General features: G+C 48.9%; 1 protein-coding gene across 9 annotated transcripts in view; it reads left to right on the top strand.

Annotated features, from left to right (window-relative positions):
* The window catches only part of ARRB1 (arrestin beta 1), a 96,783-nt gene that overhangs the window by 49,849 nt on the left and 25,271 nt on the right, over positions 1-21,663 (top strand). For 8 of the 9 annotated variants that reach the window (XM_078340240.1, XM_035265420.3, XM_035265431.3 and 5 more), the window contains exons 2-3: positions 16,413-16,443; positions 19,068-19,128. In XM_078340240.1, the coding sequence (XP_078196366.1) occupies positions 16,413-16,443; positions 19,068-19,128 (92 nt within the window). The remainder of the gene's footprint in view (positions 1-16,412; positions 16,444-19,067; positions 19,129-21,663) is intronic. The other variant, XM_078340236.1, reaches the window with a different exon arrangement.

Raw genomic sequence — 21,663 nt, forward strand, 5'->3', positions numbered from 1 at the left:
GGTTGTCATTCTTTTGCTTATTTTTCTCATTATTCAAATTATTCCCCTACTGACTGAAGGGCTACTGTGGGGTGCACATGTAGTCGGTTATATGCTGTGTAAATGTTGTATGCATGGGGGGTTGTAGACAAGATGTGTGTGGGGAGTGTGATGCGTGTGTCTATGTATTTAGTGTTTGTGTCTTTCTGCACATGGTGCGCAGAGTGCGTGCACACCACCACATTAGGATCCTTGTTCCATACAGCAGGCTGGTGCTGAGTTGTCTGCCTGGGCTAGAAACTGGGAATGATTCATCAAGAATTTCTCTTCTCTACTTAGGGTTACACCCAATAGTGTGCTGGTAACAACTGGTCCTCCAGAAAAAAAGGAGAGTGGGGATTTTAGCATTTGCTAACTTCTGTGGCATAAATGCTCTGACTTCAGATTTCACTCTACCAGTGTGAGGTCATTGAACATGGAGTTGGGAAGAGATAACAGTAGACACCATTGTATAGCATGTCCACCATAAAGGTGTGGTAGGCATAAATATTCTTTTTTTTTTTTTTCTTTTTTAAGACGGGGTTTCACCATGTTGGTCAGGCTGGTCTTGAACTCCCGACCTCAGGTGATCCGCCCGCCTTGGCCTTCAAAGTACTTGGATTACAGGCGTGAGCCACTACGCCCAGCCAGCTATAAATATTCTTGAGGGCATCATAGTGACATTAGCAAAATAATTAGTAAGTAATCAGTTTTGAAAATGCATTCCTGGGCCAGATGTGGTTTCTCATGCCTGTAATTCCAGCATTTTGGGAGGCCAAAGTGGGAGGATCACTTGAGGTCAGGAGTTCAATACCAGCCTGGCCAACATGGTGGAACTCCATCTCTACTAAAAAGAAATGCAAAAAATTAGCTGGGTGTGGTGGTGCACACCTGTAATTCCAGCTACTTGGGAGGCTGAGGTATGAGAATTGCTTGAACCCAGGAGGTGAAGGTTGCAGTGAGCCAAGATCACATCCTTGCATTCCACATTCTAGACTGGGCAACAGAGCAAGACTCTGTCTCAAAAAAAAAAAAAAAAAAGAAAAAAAAGAAAAGAAAATGCATTCCTTTTGCTTTTAATATAATTTATTTAATTGTAAGTTCACATTAAGATTTCTCTTTTTCTTTGTTTTAAACTTTTTTTCCCTCTTTATAAAGACAGGTCTCACTATGTTGCCCCAGGTTGGTCTCAAACTCCTGGGATCATGCAATCCTCCCGCCTCAGATTCCCAAAGTGCTGGGATTGCAGGCATGAGCCACTGCTCCAGGAAGGATTTCTGAGCATCAGCACCATAACATTTTGGGCTGGGGATCCTTTGCAGGGGGATGGGAGGACTGACCTGTGCATCTACCTAGTAGATGCTAGTAGCACCTCTTCCCCAAATCGTGGCAGTCCACAACATTCCAGACCTTGCCAGGTATCCCCTGGAGTGCAAATTCACCCCGGGCTGAGAACCAATGGTACTGGCTGTGTTTAACAAATAGCTAACAAAATTCCTAAAACTGTGACACTTGACTCTTATGAGCCTGTACAGCCAGCTGAACACACCACAGGGACTACATCCAGATAAATATAAGGCAGTTTTTTTCCCCAAAAATTATTTCTCAGGAAAGAACTGCCACCTTAGGCCTTAGATTTCAGTCTATACAGAGTCCCTGACCATGGAAAACCCTCTTGGCTTCCTGACTGGTCCACAGAGCAGTGGACACAGAGTCAGAGATGTGCTACCTTAGTGGATGTGCTGTGACATTTTATGAAATGTGAGAATAGGAAGAAATTAATGTTTCGAATTAATATCTTATTTTAAAATAATGTTATTCTATATCCTTAAAAGTCTGCATGTTGAAATTGGCAAAATGAACAAACCAAACAAAAATCCCCTTTAAATAAAATCTTTCCGCTGGGAAAATAATGGCCTGTCTTGTGTCTGGAGCACCCTAGCTAATGGGTTCCCGCCAAGGCTGCGCATCCGTGATGCTCATCCAGGTGGTGAGGCTGCTGCTTCTTGGCCCAGGTCCTGTTTTTTTCCAGCATTGAGCTCAGGGCTTGACTCTTGTTTGTTCATTCAAAATCTTTATTTTATTTATTTATTTATTTATTTATTGTCATTCAAAATCTTTATTAAGCATCTACTATGCACCAAGGAATGTTAAGTGACTGAAGTCGAAGTTTCTGCTCCCTGGGGATTTGCCATCATTTCCGTTCCATGGCGTCCACTCAGAAGCAGCTGTGTGCAGGCCCCATTCAGAGGCTCAGGAGACAGGAGGAGAGGGAGGGAAAGATGCACACGTGTGCTGGGTGCCTGGTGTGTGCCTGGAACAGAGCTGGGCACATCACGCATGCCCCTCCTCCCACCCTCCCACTGTGCTTCTGAGGGAGGGCTTGCTCGGTCTGGAGGGTCTGCCTTCCGCCACCCTGTAGGTGCTCTGGGGATAGGACACTGGGGCCTGTACCTCCTGCCAGGTGGGTTAGGTAAAAATAGCTCCAAGCCCAGAGATCTGAAAAATAAAGAGAAGAAAAGAAAGGAGGGAAATAAGAAAGTTGAATGGAAGGAAGCAAAGGAGGGAGCAAGGTCAGAGGAGCCAGGGCAAGAGCACTTTAAGCCAAGGCAGTCAAGGAGGGCTTCTTGGGTGAGGTGATGCTGGGACTGTGTGAAGGATGCAAAGGGACTGCAGTTGGTAGAACTGATGCAAAGGGTAGTACAGGAAGAGGGAAGAGCAGGGCACGCCCCTGGAAATTTCTGGAATATGGATATCTAAACTGGAAAAAAGCCAGGTGCAATGGTTCATGCCTGTAATCCCAGCACTTTGGGAGGCTGAGGCGGGCGGATCACTTGAGGTCAGGAGTTTGAGACCAGTCTGGCCACCATGGTGAAACCCTGTCTCTTCTAAAAATATAAGAATTAGCTGGGTGTGGTGACAGCATCAGCTACTCGGGAGGCTGAGGCATGAGAATCACTTGAACCTGGGAGATGTAGATCTGCACTTCAGCCTGGGCGACAGAGTGAGACTCCATCTCCAAATAATAATAAGAGTAATAAACTGGGAAAATAACATCATCAACTGTGTTTCCTACCCAAGACTGGAGGGAGACAGATAGCCTAAACATTTCCCTGTCCCAGCAGGGGTAACATGACCATCTCCTCCCACCCCCAAGGCCTTCTCACCTGAGGGACATTTGGGGGAGAACTCTCCCTGAGCATGGGGGTGAGGATGGGACATGGGCCAGTATAGTGACCATGATAATTTCATAGTATCATATCATCAACAATGTCAGCTTACCTGTGTTGAGTCCCTCCTGGGGACCAAGCTTTTATACATATCCCTAGCCTCTGGGTGGATATTTTTCCCCATTCTCCAGGCAAAGGAAGCTGAGCCTCAGAGAGGATAGGAAATGGGCCTGAGGTCACACTGGACTCAGGCAGGGACTGTCTGCTTTAGCCTCTGGGCTCTTTTGGCTGCCAGTAACCTTCCCTTCCTGAACCTCAGCCCCAGGAAGGCTGGGGAGCGCTCAGGCGCCGTCTGTGGGCTCTTTGGTATTCAGCTGCCACCCCGCCTGGGGAAATGTTTATAAGCCTTTGATTTTCAGATCTCCAGTTTTATGGGTTAACAGAAAATAAGCCAAGCTCTTTTGAAAAACTCTCCTCTCTGTCCATGGCCCCCTCTTTCTTCACTCTGCACCACCTGAGAATTTTCACAAATATGCCTCACATCCAAAAAAGTGAATCCATGAATGTGGCAGGAGGCTCGGGGAATTGCTGTCTGCCTAGAAGTCTACGGAAAGTCTGCAGCCCAGGAGACTGACTTGACCAGGAACCCTCACCCCCCAACCACCACCCTGCCCCGTGCCCTGGGAGCCGTGTGAAGGCCCAGGGGAGCCACGGAAGAGTTTCAGCAGAGATGGGAAGCTCAGAAGTGGCCGTCCCCATCGCAGTCTGACTCTGGGCATACCAGCGAGTCTCCCTGAATCTGAACTTCCTGGCCTGGAGTGAGATTCTTTTCTCCCTCGGGCTTTGATTTCTCCATCTGGAAAATGAAGCAGGTTTCCTGAGGCTCCGGAAATCTCTGAAATGGGGCGACATTTCTTGCCTTCCTGCCTCCTTCCCCCTCTTGGGCTGTCCTGAGAAGCAGGTGCACTGATGGCAGGTAAACAGGCGGGCCATGCTCTGACACAGGGAGGGCTGGGAAATTCTGGCAGAGCAGAAGAGCCGGTACACAAATAATTCTGCTACCAGGGAGAATGTGATAAGAGCCTAGGAACCTCTCTGCAGCCACTGCCACTTGCTCCGCGCGTCTCCCTGCTCCCTGCTGGCTGTTCTCACACCCAGGAAAGTGGGTCAGAAGGCAGGGTGGCTCCGTCTGAGCCAATGCCCCCTTGCATCTCCCTGCCCCACCTAGCTGAGCCATGGCTGCTATTGGGCAGGGAGCGGGGAGCATTATGGGATTGAGGGCATCTCTGGGCCTCAAATTATTGCCCTGGCCAGTCATTCTCTCTCCCTTCAAATGCCCATGGCTCCCCATTGCCTTCTGGATAGAGTCCAAGTTCCTTAGCCCAGCACTCAAGGTCACTCACAGCCCTACCCTCCTAGCCCAGGGCTTGCACATAGAGGTACTCTGTGGTTCTCTGTGGAGAGAACGGACCATTCTCCAGCCCGGCCTCTTCCCTTGGGGCCCCTCCCAAGCACTTGGGGCAGACTCCAGCCACACCAGAGCCTCACTGTCTCCTGAGCACCCAGTGGACTCAGTTGCCCTCTCCAGGCCTCCACCTGGAGTGCAGTCACCCCTTCTGCACCTCGTGTGTCCTTCTTTTTTTTTCCTGAGACGGAGTCTTGCTCTGTCGCCAGGCTGGAACGAAGTGGCACAGTCTCGGCTCACTGCAACCTCCACCTCCCGGATTCAAGTGATCCTTCCGCCTCAGTCTCCTGAGTAGCTGGGACTATAGATGTGTGCCACCACTCCCGGCTAATTTTTGTATTTTTAGTAGAGACAGGGTTTCACCATGTTGGCCAGGATGGTCTCGATCTCTTGACCTTCCGCCTGCCTCGGCCTCCCAAGGTGCTGAGATTACAGGCGTGAGCCACCATGCCTGGCCTTCGTGTGTCCTTCAAGATCTTCCTCATTGCTACCTCTTCCCTTGAAGACTTTTTTTTTTTTTGAGATAGAGTCTCGCTCTGTTGCCAGGCTGGAGTGCAGTGGGGTGATCTCAGTTCACTGCAACCTCTGCCCCCTGGGTTCAAATGATTCTCCTGCCTCAGCCTCCTGAGTAGCCAGGACTACAGGCGCCCGCCACCACACCCAGCACATTTTTGTATTTTTAGTAGAGACGGGGTCTCACTATGTTGGCCAGAACGGTCCTGATCTCTTGACCTTGAGATCTGCCCTCCTCGACCTCCCAAAGTGCTGGGAGTACAGGTGTGAGCCACGTGCCCGGCCCTGAAGGCTTACTTGACTCCCCAGACAGAACCACATAATCCCATCTCTCAGGCAGTATTGTGAGTGATTAAGAGTGTGGTCTTGGCCGGGTGCGGTGGCTCATGCCTGTAATTCCAGCACTTTGAGAGGCTGAGGTGGGCAGATCATGAGATCAAGAGACCCAGGCCATCCTGGCCAACATGGTGAAACCCGTCTCTACTAAAAAGTACAAAAATTAGCCAGATGTGGTGGCCTGCGCCTGTAGTCCCAGCTACTCGGGAGGCTGAGGCAGAAGAATCGCTTGAACCTGGGAGGTGGAGGTTGCAGTGAGCAGAGATCACGCCACTGCGTTTCAGCCTGGCGACAGAACAAGACTCCATCTCAAAAAAGAAAGAAAGAAAAAAGTGTGGCCTCTGAAGCTGAAGTACCTGGCCTCTGATATCTAGCTCTGTTGCTTACTCACTGTGCGACCCTAGGCAAATTACTTAACTTCTCTGTGCCTGAGTTTTCTCATCTGTGAAATGGGATGATAGTAATACTTATTATAGAGTTATTGGAGGAATAAATAAGTTAATATTTGGAACTCACTTAGAGCAGTAACTGGACCTGATTTCTCTCCTGGATTTCCTTCCTTCCTTCCCTCCTTCCTTCCTTCCTCTTTCTTTTCTTTCTTTCTTTTCAGAGTCTCACTCTGTCACCCAGGCTGGAGTGCAGTAGCACAATCTTTGCTCTCTGCAACCTCCGCCTCCTGGGTTCAAGTGATTCTTCTGCCTCAGCCTCCCAAGTAGCTGGGATTACAGGCATGCGCCACCATGCCTGGCTAATTTTTTAATTTTTAGTGGAGACAGGATTTGACCATGTTAGTTGAGCTGGTCTTGAACTCCTGACCTTGTGATTCATCCACCTTGGCCTCCCAAAGTTCTGGGGTTACAGGAGTGAGCCACCGTGCCCAGACTCTCCTGGATGTTTTCTAATGTTGACTGAAGGCTGAGTAGATACCTAAAAGTCTTCTGACATTCCCTGCATTTGTAGCATTTTTTTCTAATATTAATTTTCTAATACTCACAAAGAAAGGAATTGTTATGAGTGCTTGCACAGTTCACTGGTACTGAATCCACATTTATGGATGGCCTTTCCAGTATAAGTTTCCTCAGTAACATATGTCTTGTCTAAATGATTTTTCATAGGTGGTCCATTCATGAGGTTTCTTTGCTGCATGTTTTCTGATACTGGCTTTGTGATTCTGGACAAGTTAGGTAGCGTCTCTGAGTCTGGGTTTCTCCTTTGAAAAATCAGAATATTTAGAAGAAATATAATAACATATGTGAAGTGCTTGGTACAGCGCCTGGCTCATAGGGAGAGCTCAGTGTACAGTGGCCATTTTTCTTAGTAGCTTTCTCTAACTAGGCTATGCTGTGGTCTTTTGTCAGCAGGGACCATGCATTGTTTATGTTAGTGCCCCAGATCATTGCCCTGGCAGTGGCTGTGTGCTCACTCAGTGGTGAGTGAATAGTGAATGGGATAGCCATTGGTCAGAGCTGAGCACAGGCCTGTTTAGGGTGTGTCAGCTGTATTCTTGGCTCAGCCTGACAGTGGCTGTGGAGTCCCTATGAAGCATTTTCTTTCTTTTTATTTTTTTGGAGACAGGGTCTTGCTCTGTCACCCAGGCTGGAGTGCAATGGTCTGCTCATAGCTCACCATGACCTTAAACTCCTGGGCTCAAGCAGAGCCTCCCAATAGCTGAGACAACAGGCATGTGGCACCATGCCTGGCTAATTTCTAATTTTTTGGAGAGATGGGGTTTCACTATGTTGTCTGGGCTTGAACCCATGGACTCAAGCATTCCTCCTGCTCAGCCTCCCAAAGAGTTGGAATTACAGGAATGACCCACCATGCGTGGCCCCTATAAAGCATTTTCCAAGCGCACTGCCCATGGCTCCTAACAGCCAAACGAAAGTGTAGATAGAAGAAGAAATTCCCTGGAGTCTCCTCACCCAGAGACAAGGATCATCACCACCATCTGTTTATTTTTATTTATTTTATTTTATATTTATATTTTTTGAGATGGTGCCTTGTTTTGTCACCCAGGCTGGAGTGCAATGGTGTGATCTCGGCTCACTACAACCTCTGCCTCCTGGGTTCAAGCAATTCTCCTGTCTTAACCTCCCAAGTAGCTGGGACTACAGGCATGCACCATCACACCCGGCTAGTTTTTGTATTTTTAGTAGAGATGGGGTTTCACCATGTTGGCCAGGCTGGCCTCAAACTCCCAACCTTAAATGATCTGGGATTATAGGTGTGAGCCACTGTGCCCTTCCTACCACCATCTTTTTAAACTTCATCCATTCTCATACTTGAATAATTCTCTTGGGGCATTCATTTACCATATTCATCTTACGTTTATTTATTAAGCGCCTACTATATCCTAGGCGCCATGCTATGCTCCAGAAATACAGTGAATGTAACACAAATAATATCTCTACTTTCATTGTTGCTATAAAAGTGAAGCAGAGGGTGTTACTAGACCATTACAAAGCGTGGGAAGTGCTGTGAATGGGGACACACTGGGTGCAGAGCTGAGGGGCCCCTAACCCAGACTTAGGGGGTAGTCAGGGAAGGCTTCCTGGAAAAAGGATGGTTGGGTATACGATACATCAGGCTTGGGAAGAGATCTCAGGAATCGCAGAAACGTGGACCCTGGATTGTAAAATCACAGAACCAGAGACTCTTACATCAAAGTATTTGAGTTTAGGGTCCAGGTTTTCCCTACTTTACTTACTTTTTAATTTTTTCTAGATTCTCCTTTCTCCAAGACTTGAGACATAATCTTGTTAGGGAAACCCAAATATCTTTATAAAGTACATTATGCTTATTGTATAACAGAAAAGTTATAGACATAAAGAAGTGCATGGGTGGGCAGAGTCTTCTTTAACTACTGTGAGAATTTAGGCACATTTCCCTTTTCTTCATTCTCTGTCTTTTTAAAGTTTTTTTAAATTGAGATGTAATATACTATAGCATTCACACTTTTAGGGTGAAATTCAGTGGTTTTTTGGTATATATTCACAGGTTTGTATAACCATCACCACTACCCAGTTCCTGAACATTTTCATCACCTCCCAAAGAAACTGTACCAATTAGCAGTCACTCCCCGTATCACGCTCCATTAGCCCCAGCAACCACTAATTTACTTTCTGTCTATCAATTTGCCTACTCTGAACATTTAATGTAAGTGGAATCATACAATATGTGGCCTCCTGTGTCTGGCTTAACTTATTTAACATAGTGTTTTCAAGGTTCATTATATTGAACCATGAATCAGTACTGCATCCCATTTTATGACTACATAATATTCCATTGTATTAATAGACTGATTTTTAAAAAGATACATGTATTCATTGATAATATTTGGTTTTTTTTCCCACTCTTTTTGGCCATTTTGAATAATGCTGCTACAAACATTTATACACAAGTTTTTGCATAGACATGTTTTCAGTACCCTTAGGTGTAGACCCAGGAGGGGACTTACTGGGTCATACATTAACTTTAGGTTTAACTTTTAGAGGAACTGCCAAACTGTTTTCCAAAATGGTGGCACCACTCTCCATTCCCACCAGCAGTGTATGAAGGCTCCAGTTTCTCCATATTTCTGTCCACACTTATTATCCTTCCTTTTAAGTATAGCCATCTTAGTGGGTGTGAAGTGTGTCACTGCAGTTTTGACTTGCATTTCCCTGGTGACTGATGATGTTGACCATCTTTTCATGTGCTTCTTGGCCACCTGAATATCTTCTCTGGAGAAATGCCTACTCATTCAAATCCATTGCCCATTTAAAAATGGGTGATTCGCCTGTTTGTTGTTAAGTTCTTTATATATCCCGGATATTAAGACCTGATCAGATAAATGATTTGAAAATATTTGCTCTGTTCTGTGGGTTGTCTATTCTCTTTCTTGACAGTGACTTTTGAAGCACAGAAGTTTAAAAATTTTGTCTATTTTTTCTTAAGTTGCTTGTGCTTTTGGTGTCATATATCTAAGAAACCATTGCCTAACCCAAGGTCATAAAGGCTTACACTTCTGTTTTCTGCTAAGAGTTTTATAGTTGCAACTATATGTTGCAACTATAAAATGTAAACTATAGTTTACATTTAGGTCTTTGGTCTATTTGAGTTAAGTGTTTTTTTTTTTTGAGACAAAGTCTTGCTCCATTGCTCAGACTGGAGTGCAATGGTGCGCTATTGGCTCACTGCAAACTCTGCCTCCTGAGATCAAGTGATTCTCCTCCTCAGCCTCCCAAGTAGCTTGGATTACATGCGCCCACCACCACACCTGGCTAATTTTTGTATTTTTAGTAGAGACAGGGTTTCATCATGTTGGCCAGGCTGGTCTCAAACTCCTGACCTCAGGTGATCTGCCCACCTCAGCCTCCCAAAGTACTGGGATTACAAGATGGTGCCACTGCACTCCAGCCTGGGTGACAGTCTTCACCTAAAAAAATAAAAATAAAAATAAAAAAGTCCATTGTTTAGCTGTATCATATAGAATTGTAAACTCTTAGTTTGGTGTAATCAGTCTTGGATGGTGCTTCATTTGGGTCCCTTGTCATGTAGCCCTCTCCCTGACAGGCACAAAAGGACACTGGGAAGACCGATGGCTCACAGAAGAGCAGTGGAATATTAGTGTCAAAGTTGGTCCATAGATACTGTGTGCTGCAGGTGGGGAATTGAGCTCACTGGCGAAGCTGACATTCTGGTTCGTGGAGAGTTGATCTACCTGTCTTCCTGATAGCACCAGCTTGATGGAATGGGCTCAGAAGCCAGCATCCAGCAGGCTCCACAGACACTGATAGGGCATGTTTGGCTTAGGCATGGTTTTCTAGAAGAGTGGATCTGAAACGTTTTAAAATTTGCAGCATTAAATTCATTTTACATTATAATTCAGTACACACACATTCACCAGAAACAAACATTTTGCTAAATAATACTCACCTTTTTATTTATTTATTTTTTGAGATGGGGTCTCACTCTGTCACTCAGGCTAGAGTGCAATGGCATGATCTTAGCTTACTGCAACCTCCACCTTTTGGGTTCAAGTGATTCTCATGCCTCAGCCTCCTGAGTAGCTGGGATTACAGGCATGTGCCACCCCATCTAGCTAATTTTTTGTATTTTTAGTAGAGACAGGGTTTCACTATGTTTACCAGGCTACATAGTGTTCTGGCCTCAAGTGATCTGCCTGGCTTGGCCTCCCAAAGTGTTGGGATTACAGGAGTGAGCCACCACCCCCAGCCAATACTCATCTTTTGTGTCAGATAGGAGAAGTCAGCCTGCAGCAGTAAGAACCCCCAAATCTTAGTGGCTCAAGAGCTTTCGTTCTTCCTTATGCTACACATCTATCATGCAGTGGGGCAGTCCTGGAATTTAGGTTGATGGAGGCTTTATCATCCAGATCATTGCTGGTTTCAGTGGCAGAGGAAAGAGAGCATGGTAGGCAAAAGAATGCTCTCCCCAAAGATGTCTACAGCATAATCCTTGGAACCTGTGAATGTGACATATCATATGGCAGAGGGTAATAATGGTTTTAGATGAAATTAAGGTTGCTAATTAACCCACCTTAAAATAGGGAGATAGTTTTGGATTATCCAGGCAGGTTCAACATAATCCCAGGGGTCCTTATAAATGAAAGAGAGAGGCAGAAGAGGAGGTCAGAGTGAGGCAATGTGATAAGAACTCAACCTGTTCTTGCTGGCTTTGATGATAGAGGCCGGGGCCATGAACCAAGGAATGTGGGCAACCCCTAGAAGCTGGGAAGGGCAGGAAAACAGATTCATCCTTTGAGCCTCCAGAAATGAATGCGGCCCTGCCGGGTACCTTGATGTTAGTCCAGTGAGGCTTGTTTAGTGTTTCTGAACTACCAAACTATAAGATAATATGTTGTGTGTGTGTGTTTGTGTGTATGTTTTGGGACAGGATTTTACTCTGTTGCCCAGGCAGAAGTGGAGTGGCACAATCTCAGCTCACTACAACCTCTGCCTCCCATGATGTTTTGTCATGTTGCCCAGTCTGGTCTTGAACTCCTGAGCTCAAGTGATCCTCCCACTTCGACTTCCCAAAGTGCTGGGATTACAGGTGTGAGCCACCACACCCAGCCTGTTTGTGTTGGTTTAGGCCACTAAGTGTGTGGTAACTTGTTGCAGCAGCCATAGAAAACAAATACTGAGGACATGAGGAATCAAGCACCAGCACTTAAATCTGCCTGCTGCTGATATCTGGCACTTCTATTTATATTTCTTTGGCCACAGCAAGCCACATAGTCGTGCCTAACTTCATAGGACCAGAAAACTCTGCTAGTCCCATATGCCCAGCCTTAGAGGGAAACCGAATTGTGGTGAATATAGTAATGTCTATTATACCTTGCTACCTGCAGTGCCTGCTTATATTTTCTATTCTATTCCATTCCATTAAAAAAAAAAAAATCTTTTAAGTTGGTTATTTATTTATTTATTTTTTTTGAGATGGAGTCTTGCTCTGTCACCCAGGCTGGAGTGCAGTGGCCTCTGCCTCCCTGGTTCAAGGGATTCTTCTGTCTCAGCCTCCCGAGTAGCTGGGATTATAGGTGCGTATCACCACGCCAGGCTAATTTTTGTATTTTTAGTAGAGACGGGGTTTCACAATGTAGGCTGGACTGGTCTTGAATTCCTGACCTCAAGTGATCTGCCCACCTCGGCCTCCCAGAGTGCTGGGATTACAGCCGTGAGCCACCACACCCAGCCATAAGTAGGTTTTATTGTCAACTGGTATGTGACCCCCTGTTTGGAAAACATTACAGACCCTCTTCTGCCCAGGCCTCCTGGACCATATGACATACCTGATGTGTGACACACATAGGCATAGATGATTGGCCCAGGTATGGAACATGTGACCAGTGTTGACCAATCAAATTTCTCTCCTGGGAGTTTGGAAGTGGGCCATTCAGCCAGTTAACAGTGGGAAGCTGAGTGAGAAGCAGAGTGGAAACAGTGTCAGAGTGGCAGTCACATCCAAGCCAAAAGGATGGAGGAGCAGAAAAGCCCTGAGTAAGCAGAGAGAGCTGGTCCACAGAGGCAATGGGGCAGCCGCCCAGAAGGCAGTGCAACCGGGGGAGAGGTGCAGAGAGCGCGACTGCCTGAGATTCAGATGGCTTCCCGGGTCCTGGCGCCAGCCCCCATGCATCCTGCCTGCTTCCCGTGAGAGTTTTGCCTTCTTATAACATAGCCTCCCCTTTTTCTTGAGCTACTTTGGGCGGTGGGGTCGGGTGCAGTGGGGGCTGGTTCTGTTCCTTGTCTCCACTGAGCCTTAATCAGCTGGAACACTGCTGGTATTTCTCTTACGGGCACCCAGCTGTGGCTCTGTGAATCAGGCCCTGGGGCATAGATGGGGCTGGGGGTGAGGCAGACCCTGCCTCCAGCATCCTGGAAATTTGGCTTTGACCAGTCTTGGACGTGTGTGCTTGCTCTTTGGAGTGGACAGGCAGAGCCATCTGTGTGACGCTGCATAGGTGGGGGTCCCGGGAAATGAAACATCGCCACAGCGGCCTCTATTCTGATCGTGATAAGATCAGGAAGCCCCAGGAGTTTTATCACAGGGGGCTTGGCAGTGTGACGGAGTAGAAGGACATGGGCTCTGGACCCCATGTCCAGGGGGCAGACCACGCTTCACCTCAGTGAGCCTCAATGTCTTCATCTCTGAAATGGGATTATCATAAGGATTGGCAGTGGTCTAGGAAAAACACAGTCATGTCTAGGGCATGGTGTGCTCTCAGGGAATGCAGCAGCTGCTGCTGTGGTTTGAGGAAGCCATCAGAGTCCCACTTCCTGAAGGAGGTGGCCCTGGTACTGATGAGGTTAGCAGCAGGTCATCCCCACTGCTGGCCACGCTTCCTACCCTGGCCACCCTCACTCTGCCCCTTGCCCCTCTCCTCTCCTGGTTTCCCCTCTTCATTGTTATATCTGATATTGATAAAAACACCCGGTTTAGGAAAACAGCCGGGTTGGATATGAAGCACCCAGCTTCTGGAGGTGGGCAGATAGAATTGGGTCTGAATACTGACCAAGCCCCTGGCTTGCTATGTGTTCTTGGGTGAATTGCTGTGTCTCTCTGAGCCTTGAGTTAATTACCTGTAAAATGAGCATGATAATAAGTGCTGTTATGAGAAATTACTAGCCACTCAGCAAAGTTCTGTCTTCCATCCCTCCCTTCTTGAAGCTGCCCCTCCCAGCCTGACCAGGGTGTCCTGCTCCATGGCTCTCCGTGACTCATTTGTTTGCAGCCTCGGTCACTTGTGGCCTCTCCTTTCCCTCAGACCCTGGGCTCCCGAGGCTTCTGGAAGCAGATGGGGTCTCTGTGGCCGGTGTTGCTTCTCTGGTCTTCTCTGCGGATCCAGCCCCAGCTTGGGAGCTGCTGCTTCAAACCGTGTGATCTGTATTTTTTCTCACTTTAGCAATTATCACACCACAGCTGACTGTGTCATTTTCATACTCCGAACGCTAATAAATATTTATGAGGAGGAAGCTGGGCGTGGTGGCTCATGCCTATATTCCCAGCACTTTGGAGGCTGGAGGATGGGTGGATCACTTGAGGTCAGGAGTTTGAGACCAGCCTGGCCAGCCAGCATGATGAAAACTCATCTTTACTAAAAATACAGAAATTAGCCAGGCCTGGTGGTGCATGCCTGTAATCCTAGCTACTGCGGAGGCTGAGGCATGAGAATTGCTTGGGTCCGGGAGGTGGAGGTTGCAGTGAGCCAAGATCATGCCACTGCACTCCAGCCTGGCCAATAGAGTGAGACTCTGTCTCAAAAAAATAAAATTATAAAATAAATAAATATTTATGAGGAGGAGAAAAGCCCTGGACTCCCAGGGGAGGTGGGGATGGGATGTGCCAGGCTTCTTAGCAAGCCATGCTCACACCCACCAGTGGTCCCTGCAGGCCCAGAAGTGAGAAGTGGGGGTGGGCAGGGCCAGGACTATGAAGGCAGTGCAGAGCCACCATCCACTTGCCTTTTCTTCTGGAAGGAGACAGGAGTGGCTGTCTATGTGCGGTGGTGGGCCTTATTGTCCTGCCCACCCTGGTGCCTGCTCGACCCATGCTCCTGGGGGAGGACTGGACATCAAGAAGTCCCATCAGCCTCATGTGTGCCTGCCCCCCCACCAATCCACGACTGTCTTAGCCTCTCTTATTCCATCTTTTATTTTAACCCGTCCAGGGCCTGTGTCCCAATCCCCCCTGCTCTTCCCCAAACCCCTCTCTTATCTCTGGGTCTCTGTCTCCATCTTTCAATTTTCTCCTCTCCTTCCCAGCAATTACTTTCAGATGTCCTAGGGCTAGTAGCTGTTGGAGGCTAGGGAAGGGGGTCTCAAGCTCCAAGATGCAGCTCAGGGGAGACGGCAGGAGGAGAAACGGAAGGCAAGTGAGCTCCACTTTTTGGGAGTCATGGACTACATCTCAACCTGACTCCTTGTCCAGCGCTCTGCAGGGTGACTGTGGCATATTCTCCGCCTTTCCTGGGCTTCAGTTTCTGCTAAGTAAGGCAGCTGATTCCTTCACTCATTCATTCATTCACCTGTTCAACTAATATTTATTGAGTGTTTGCTACCTGCCATTCATCTTTTGTGTTTGTTTGTTTTTGTTTTGAGATGGAGTCTCGCTCTGTTGCCTAGGCTGGAGTGCAGTGGCAGATCTTGGCTCACTGCAACGTCTGTCTCCTGGTTTCAAGCAATTCTCCTGTCTCAGCCTCCCGAGTAGCTGGTATTACAGGTACCTGCCACCATGCCCAGCTAATTTTTGCATTTTTAGTAGAGATGGGGCTTTACCACGTTGGCCAGGCTGCTCTCGAACTCCTGACCTCAGGTGATCCACCTGCTTTGGCCTTCCAAAGTGTTGGGATTACAGGCGTGAGCCACGTGCCTGGCCCCATCATTTATTAAACAATGATTGCAGTGCCATTCTGGGTGCTTGTAGTAGATGCATCTGTGGATAAGAGAGACGAAGATCCCTGCCCTCGTGGAGTGAGATGTTAGCAGAGTAGACACATAACAAACAAGTAAAATATATACACATTAGAAAGTGATAAGTGTTGGCTGGATGTGGTGGCTCACGCTTGTAATCTCAGCACTTTGGGAGGTTGAGGTGGTCAGATGGCTGGAGTCCAGGAGTTTGAGACCAGCCTGAACAATATGGTGAAACCCCATCTCTACCAAAAGAAAAAAAGTACACAAAAAATAAAAATTAGCCTGGGGTAATGGCATTGTGCCTGTGGTCCCAGTGACTTGACAGGCTAATGAGGGAGGATTGCTTGAGCCTGGGAAACAGAGGTTGTAGCAGGGAGCTGAGATTGCACCACTGCACTCCAGCCTGGGTGACAGAGTGAAACCTTTCTCAAGAAAGAAAGTGATGAGTGCTATGGAAAAAGAAGAAACAGAGCAAGAGAGGGACGCCAGGCCCTGCGGGCATGGTGGGGTTGAGCATGCCTCTCAGGAAGAGCGTCCCAGAAGAGAACTGGCCCCAAGCTGGGAATCGCCCTGGTGTGCTTGAGGACCCGCCAGGGGCAGATGTGACTGGAGATGGGTGAGGGAGAGTAGGAGGTGCCACCGGGAAGTGAGGGTAGATCACACCGACCTTACAGCATGCCAGGCTTTTCCTCACTTGAGTGCAGAAAACTCCCTCAGTCTGCCCTGCATTTGGAGACTCCCTCAGTCTGCCCTGCAAAGACCTGACTGCAAAGGGGCCGTTGCATAGCCCAGGAGAGCTCTGATGGCTACCGTGGGGGCTTACCAGTGGAGATGGTAAGCGTGGATTACATGGGCACTGTTCAGATCTCAAACTTGCATCGTGCCTGTCAGTCACTCCGGCCCTGGTCCCTGGTCCTGCCTCAAGGTGGCTGCCGGAGCTTGCCCCTGGGCAGGATACACGAACCCTGGCCTGACCTCTCTTTCTCTCCACAGAGTGTTCAAGAAGGCCAGTCCGAATGGAAAGGTGAGTCTGTTACAGCTGCACCCAGCACCTCCCTGACCTCACACTCTGGTCATTTACTCTTGGGACAGCAGAGGAAATGGCATGTCCTCCTCCCCTCTGTGGGAGGGGGCAGGTGCTACTCGCCGTCTTAGGGGTGACACAGCTTTGTCTTTCAGAGCTGTCAGTTGAAAGAGGAGGGACATACTCAGGAAACTTTTTGTCTGAGTGGGGAAGTACAGCTCCCCCGAGCTCTGGTGTGGGGAGAGATGGCCTGTTGGCCTGTCGTAGAGAGACTTCACTGAGGGTGTGACCGTGGAGGACAAGCCAATCAGTAAGTGCCGAGGGCTGTGGGAGAGTGGATTCCCTGCTGAGAGGACCCTGGCATCACCTTCTTATCCGGGGCAGCTCCCAGGGCCTGTCTCCCTTTCTTTCTACCTGCAGGTGCAGATGCCATCCTGCCTCCCCCTTAGTTCAGCAGGTAGATATTACTGACATCATTCCACACCAGGCCTGGGTTGAGCCTGGCGGGGACAGAGGTAGGGTGTACTGAGATGAATGAGGCACAGCCTGTGCCTCTCACAGCCAGATGGCAGAGGCAGACAGAAACCCATCATTTCAGTATGAAGTGGCAGCCGGGAGATATGGGACCACTGGGGGATCCAGCCTGGTTGGCAGTGGCAGCCTCTAGGAGGGATGCATTTCCGGGAAAGGCAAGGTGAAAACGGCATTGTAGGCAGGACATAAAAGCATAGGGTCTGTGAGAACCTTAAGCAGCTGAGGTCAGAGTTCCAAGAGGGAGGCTGAGGCTGAGGCTGAGAGGCTGCAGGAACCCTGTGGCTGGGCTTATGAACTGGCCTGGGTTGGCGAATAGCACCACGTGTGCTTCCACATCTCTCTCCTGCGCCCATAGCAGATACCATCAGTCACATCACCCTTTCCTGCTGCACCAGGGTTTCATCTTAGATTCCTTCTTAGCCCAGATCCCCAGACAGCATCCCAACTCCTCCCCGCACTGGTAGATCAGAGTTGGCACTTAGAACAAAACCCATTTGTCATCCTTACTTGTGTTCACTGAGGAACCATTAATGGGTTGCAGGCAGGAGTAGCATGGTTAGATTTGAATTTTAGGGCTGAGTGTGGCGGCTCACACCTATAATCCCAGCACTTTGGGAGGCCTATGTGGGTGGATCACTTGAGGTCAGGAGTTTGAGACCAGCCTGGCCAACGTGGTGAAACCCTGTCTTTACTAAAAATACAAAAATTAGCCAGGTGTGGTGGCATGCACTTGTACTTACGGCTACTTGGGAAGCTGAGGTGTGAGGATCACTTGAACCTGGGAGTCAGAGGTTGTAGTGTGCCAAGATTGAGCCACTGCATTCCAGCCTGGGTGACAGAGTGAGCCTCCGTATCAGAAAAAAAAAAAAAAAAAAGCCAGGCATGGTGGCTCATGCCTGTAATCCCAGCACTTTGGGAGGCCGAGGCAGATGGATCACCTGACATCAGGTGTTCGAGACCTGCCTGACCAATATGACGAAACCTCATCTCTACTAAAAATACAAAAATTACCCAGGCATGGTGTCATGCGCCTCTAATTCCAGCTACTCGGGAGGCTGGGGCAGGAGAATCGTTTAAACCTGGGGGGTGGAGGTTGCAGTGAGCCGAGATCACGCCATTGCACTCCAGCCTGGGCAACAAGAGCAAAACTGTCTCAAAAAATTTGCATTTTAGAATGACTAGTCTAGCTAAGGAGGAGAGTAGGCTGTCAGCAAGTGAGCAGCAAAAGGCTAGTGTAGTCTAGGCAGGAATGGTTGTGGGAATGGAGAGGGATGGACTTGAGAAGTATGATGGACTTCGAGTCACAAGGATCGAGGGGTTGTTGAGGAGCAGGACACATCAGGGTGGCGCTCTGGATCTGTCTTTGAGCTGCTGGAATTCTCTCTCAGGGTTTTTCCCTGCAGGCTGGCTACTGAGCAGGTCATGAGCTCCCTGATCCCTCAGTGCCTCAGAAGGCAAGTCCTCACGCACAGAACTGCTAACTGGGAGGCGGTGCCTTCGTTAAGTAGCTGGAGGTCACCTTTCCACAATGTGTATCTATTTTAAAACATTGTGTTGTGCATGATAAATAACATCATTTTATGTCATTTTAAAATATTAATTTAGAAAAAAAAGAAAAGTCCTCGTATCAGTGGATCCCTGCCTGGCTGCATGGGAGGAGGAGCAACTGGGGAACGCAGCGCTGCCCGCATTCAGAGCCCCTGAGTGCTCCGTGCTCCTGCCTGCCTAGGGCTCTCAGCCTCTGAGATGCCTGCACTCCTGCTTAGCTGTCTTCTCTGCCGCTGCTGCTCCACCCACAGTGGTGCTTGGCATGAAGATCTCTCTGGGCCTGAGTGTCCTCATCTGTAAAACAGGAACAATAATCACTCCTTCACAGGGTTTTGGGAGGAAGAGGTGCTTTTACCATTTTATATGGGTTTGTGAATCTTGGTATTAGGGCTGGGGTGAAGGCCCAAGTCCAGTTAGGATTTTGATAAAGGTTAGGGATGGGTCTAGAGTTTCAGGGGCAACTCGCAGGGTTTCCTCCCGGGCAGGGTCCTGTGTCCTCTGGGCCCGCAGCTGCTAACACCCCCTATGCCTCTCCTCCCCAGCTCACCGTCTACCTGGGAAAGCGGGACTTTGTGGACCACATCGACCTCGTGGACCCTGTGGGTGAGTCACTGGAGGGTGGGAAGAGGGCTAGGGAAAGGTGGGGCTCCCCAGCCTCCCAGGAATAGCTCTCAACTCTCCAGAGGGGCCTGGTGCCAAGAATAGGGGCGAATGGCTTCCTGCTTCAGGCAGCAAGCATTTACTGAGCAGCTACTTTCCACTCAAGTGAGGACTGCAAGAAGAGACTGTGGGAGGGACTGAGGTGACAATCAGGGAAGGCCTCCTGATGATGGTAAGAAGGGTGATGACGACAGATGCAGCCACTTACTGTAAGGCATGTCATGTAGCAGACAGTGGGGATGTCTATGACGACTATCCCTGCTTTACAGAAAAGGAGAATGAGGCACAGAGAGGCTTGGTGATTTACTCCAGGTCACAGGTTAGCAGATAGAGTAGCCCGATTCAAACCTGGCAGTCTGCAAAACACTTTGTTCTGCTTCCTTGTGATGGCAAAGGGTGGGAGGCAGAGGGAGAATCCTTCTTAGGACTTGTGACACGGGGGCTCCTCACTTAAATGGGGTTTCTGCTAGAAGCCGGGCTGGCTGAAGGTACCTTCCAAAGTCTTGTTCAAGTTCAGGGTTTTGCAATCTCTGCATGCTTGACATTTTGGATTGGATAGTTCTTTGTCGGAGTGGCCTGTCCTGTGTGTTATGGGACCGATAGTCACATCCCTGGACTCAACTCATTCAATGCCCAGAGTACCTCATGCTCCAGTTATGACAACTAAAAATGTCTTTAGACTGGGTGTGGTGGTTCATACCTGTAATCCCAGCATTTTGGGATGCCAAGGCAGGAGGATCACTTGAGGTCAGGAGTTCGAGACCAGCCTCGCTAACATGGTGAATCCCCATCTCTACTAAAAATACAAAAATTAGCTGGGCATGATGGCAGGCACCTGTAATCCCAGCTACTTGGGAGGCTGAGGTAGGAGACTTGCTTGAATCTGGGAGGTGGAGGTTGCAGTGAGCTGAGATTGTATCACTGCACTCCAGCCTGGGTGACAGAGTAAGACTCCATCTCAAAAAAAAAGAAGTCTTTAGACATTACCAAAATGTCTCCTTTGGGGACAAAATTACCCTGATTAAGAATCACTGCTGTCATTGGAAGAGCCTTGGTCTCATGGCCTCTTCTCATGTCTGTTTGTGGAGGGAAGCCTAGAATTACCCCTGTTTTACAATTGGGCATGGTGAGATCCAAAGAGGTTCAATGATTTTTTAAAGATGAGCCAACCAACTGGGCTTGGTGGCTCATGCCTGCAATCCTAGCACTTTGGGAGGCTGAGGCAGGTGGATCACCCGAGGTCAGGCCAAGACCAACCTGGCCAACATGGTAAAATCCCATCTTTACTAAGAAAAAAAAAAACAATTAGCCGAGCTTGGTGGCATGTGCCTGTATTCCCTGCTACTGGGCTGGCTGTGGCATGAGAATCGCTTGAACCTGGGAGGTAGAGTTGCAGTGAGCTGAGATCATGCCACTGTACTCTAGTCTGGGTGACAGGGCAAGACTCCATCTAAAAAAAAAAAAAATAGCATATCAAAGTGAGGCCTAGTGTGGCCTCTCCCATCAGGTCCCTGTGGGCTGTCCTGGGACCAGGGCAAGAGTGATTTGTGTGGTTCCTGAGCCAAGGGAGCGAGCCCAGCCGAGGGCTTCAGCTCACCAGGAGGAAGACCTGGGGACACTGGGATCCAGGGCCAGGGGGCTGTCAGCAGGGCCCTTCATGGCCTGGAGCAGAACACCCCCACTTCTCCTCTCCAACTGTGCCTGGGATACTGTTTGGTGTCTTCTGAAGCTCAGTCTCCCTCTGCCGTTGGCATCTTCCCCCTGAGCTGGCCCCTCAGAGGCTGGGAGCAGGCATCCGGTGTTCGCCTGGGGCTGCTTCATGTCGTCATTTCTGGTGGGCCCTCTATAGCCAGGGTTGTCCATGCACATTGGCCTACTAAGGGCAGCAGCAGAGGTGGCCCAGAGGCTGGGAGAGGGATGGAGGCAGGAAACCAGCCCCCAACACACGCAGGCACCCTGAGAGCTGTTCAGCACGTTTTCACAGAGCACCTCCTCAGTGCCAGGGCCTTCGTGAGCCCTGGGATCCCCGAGAGCTCCGGGGCACTGTGTGTTGCTGATCAGGGACTCACAGTGAGAGATGCTCCTCCCATAGCGACCCTGCTGTTTGGCCTGATCTGATCACACCTTCCCTGTGCTTCCCTGTTCTCCACCAAACCTGCATGTAAGTCCAAGCCCATTGGCCTGGCCAGCAGGACTCTGATGATCCAGCCTGGCCCTCCTCTTCCACTAGCCTCCAGAATCTGCTCTCCCAGGCCTCAGAGCCACGCTGTTTCCCACTGCCTGCCTTGGCCTCCCTCTTCATCATATAATCGATGATGCTCACTTGTCCTTTGAGGCCTGGCTCCAGCCTCCCTTCCCCAGGGAGCCTTCTGTGACACCCCTGATAGGTTGAGTTCCCTTTCAGGGGCTCCCGCTCCACTGGTTTTCTTCTGAACCCCTGGTGCCCAGTGAAGGATGTGGCACAGAGGAAACTTCACC

The sequence above is a fragment of the Callithrix jacchus genome, chromosome 10 (genome assembly GCF_049354715.1).
Source record: "Callithrix jacchus isolate 240 chromosome 10, calJac240_pri, whole genome shotgun sequence".
Taxonomy (NCBI): domain Eukaryota; kingdom Metazoa; phylum Chordata; class Mammalia; order Primates; family Cebidae; genus Callithrix; species Callithrix jacchus.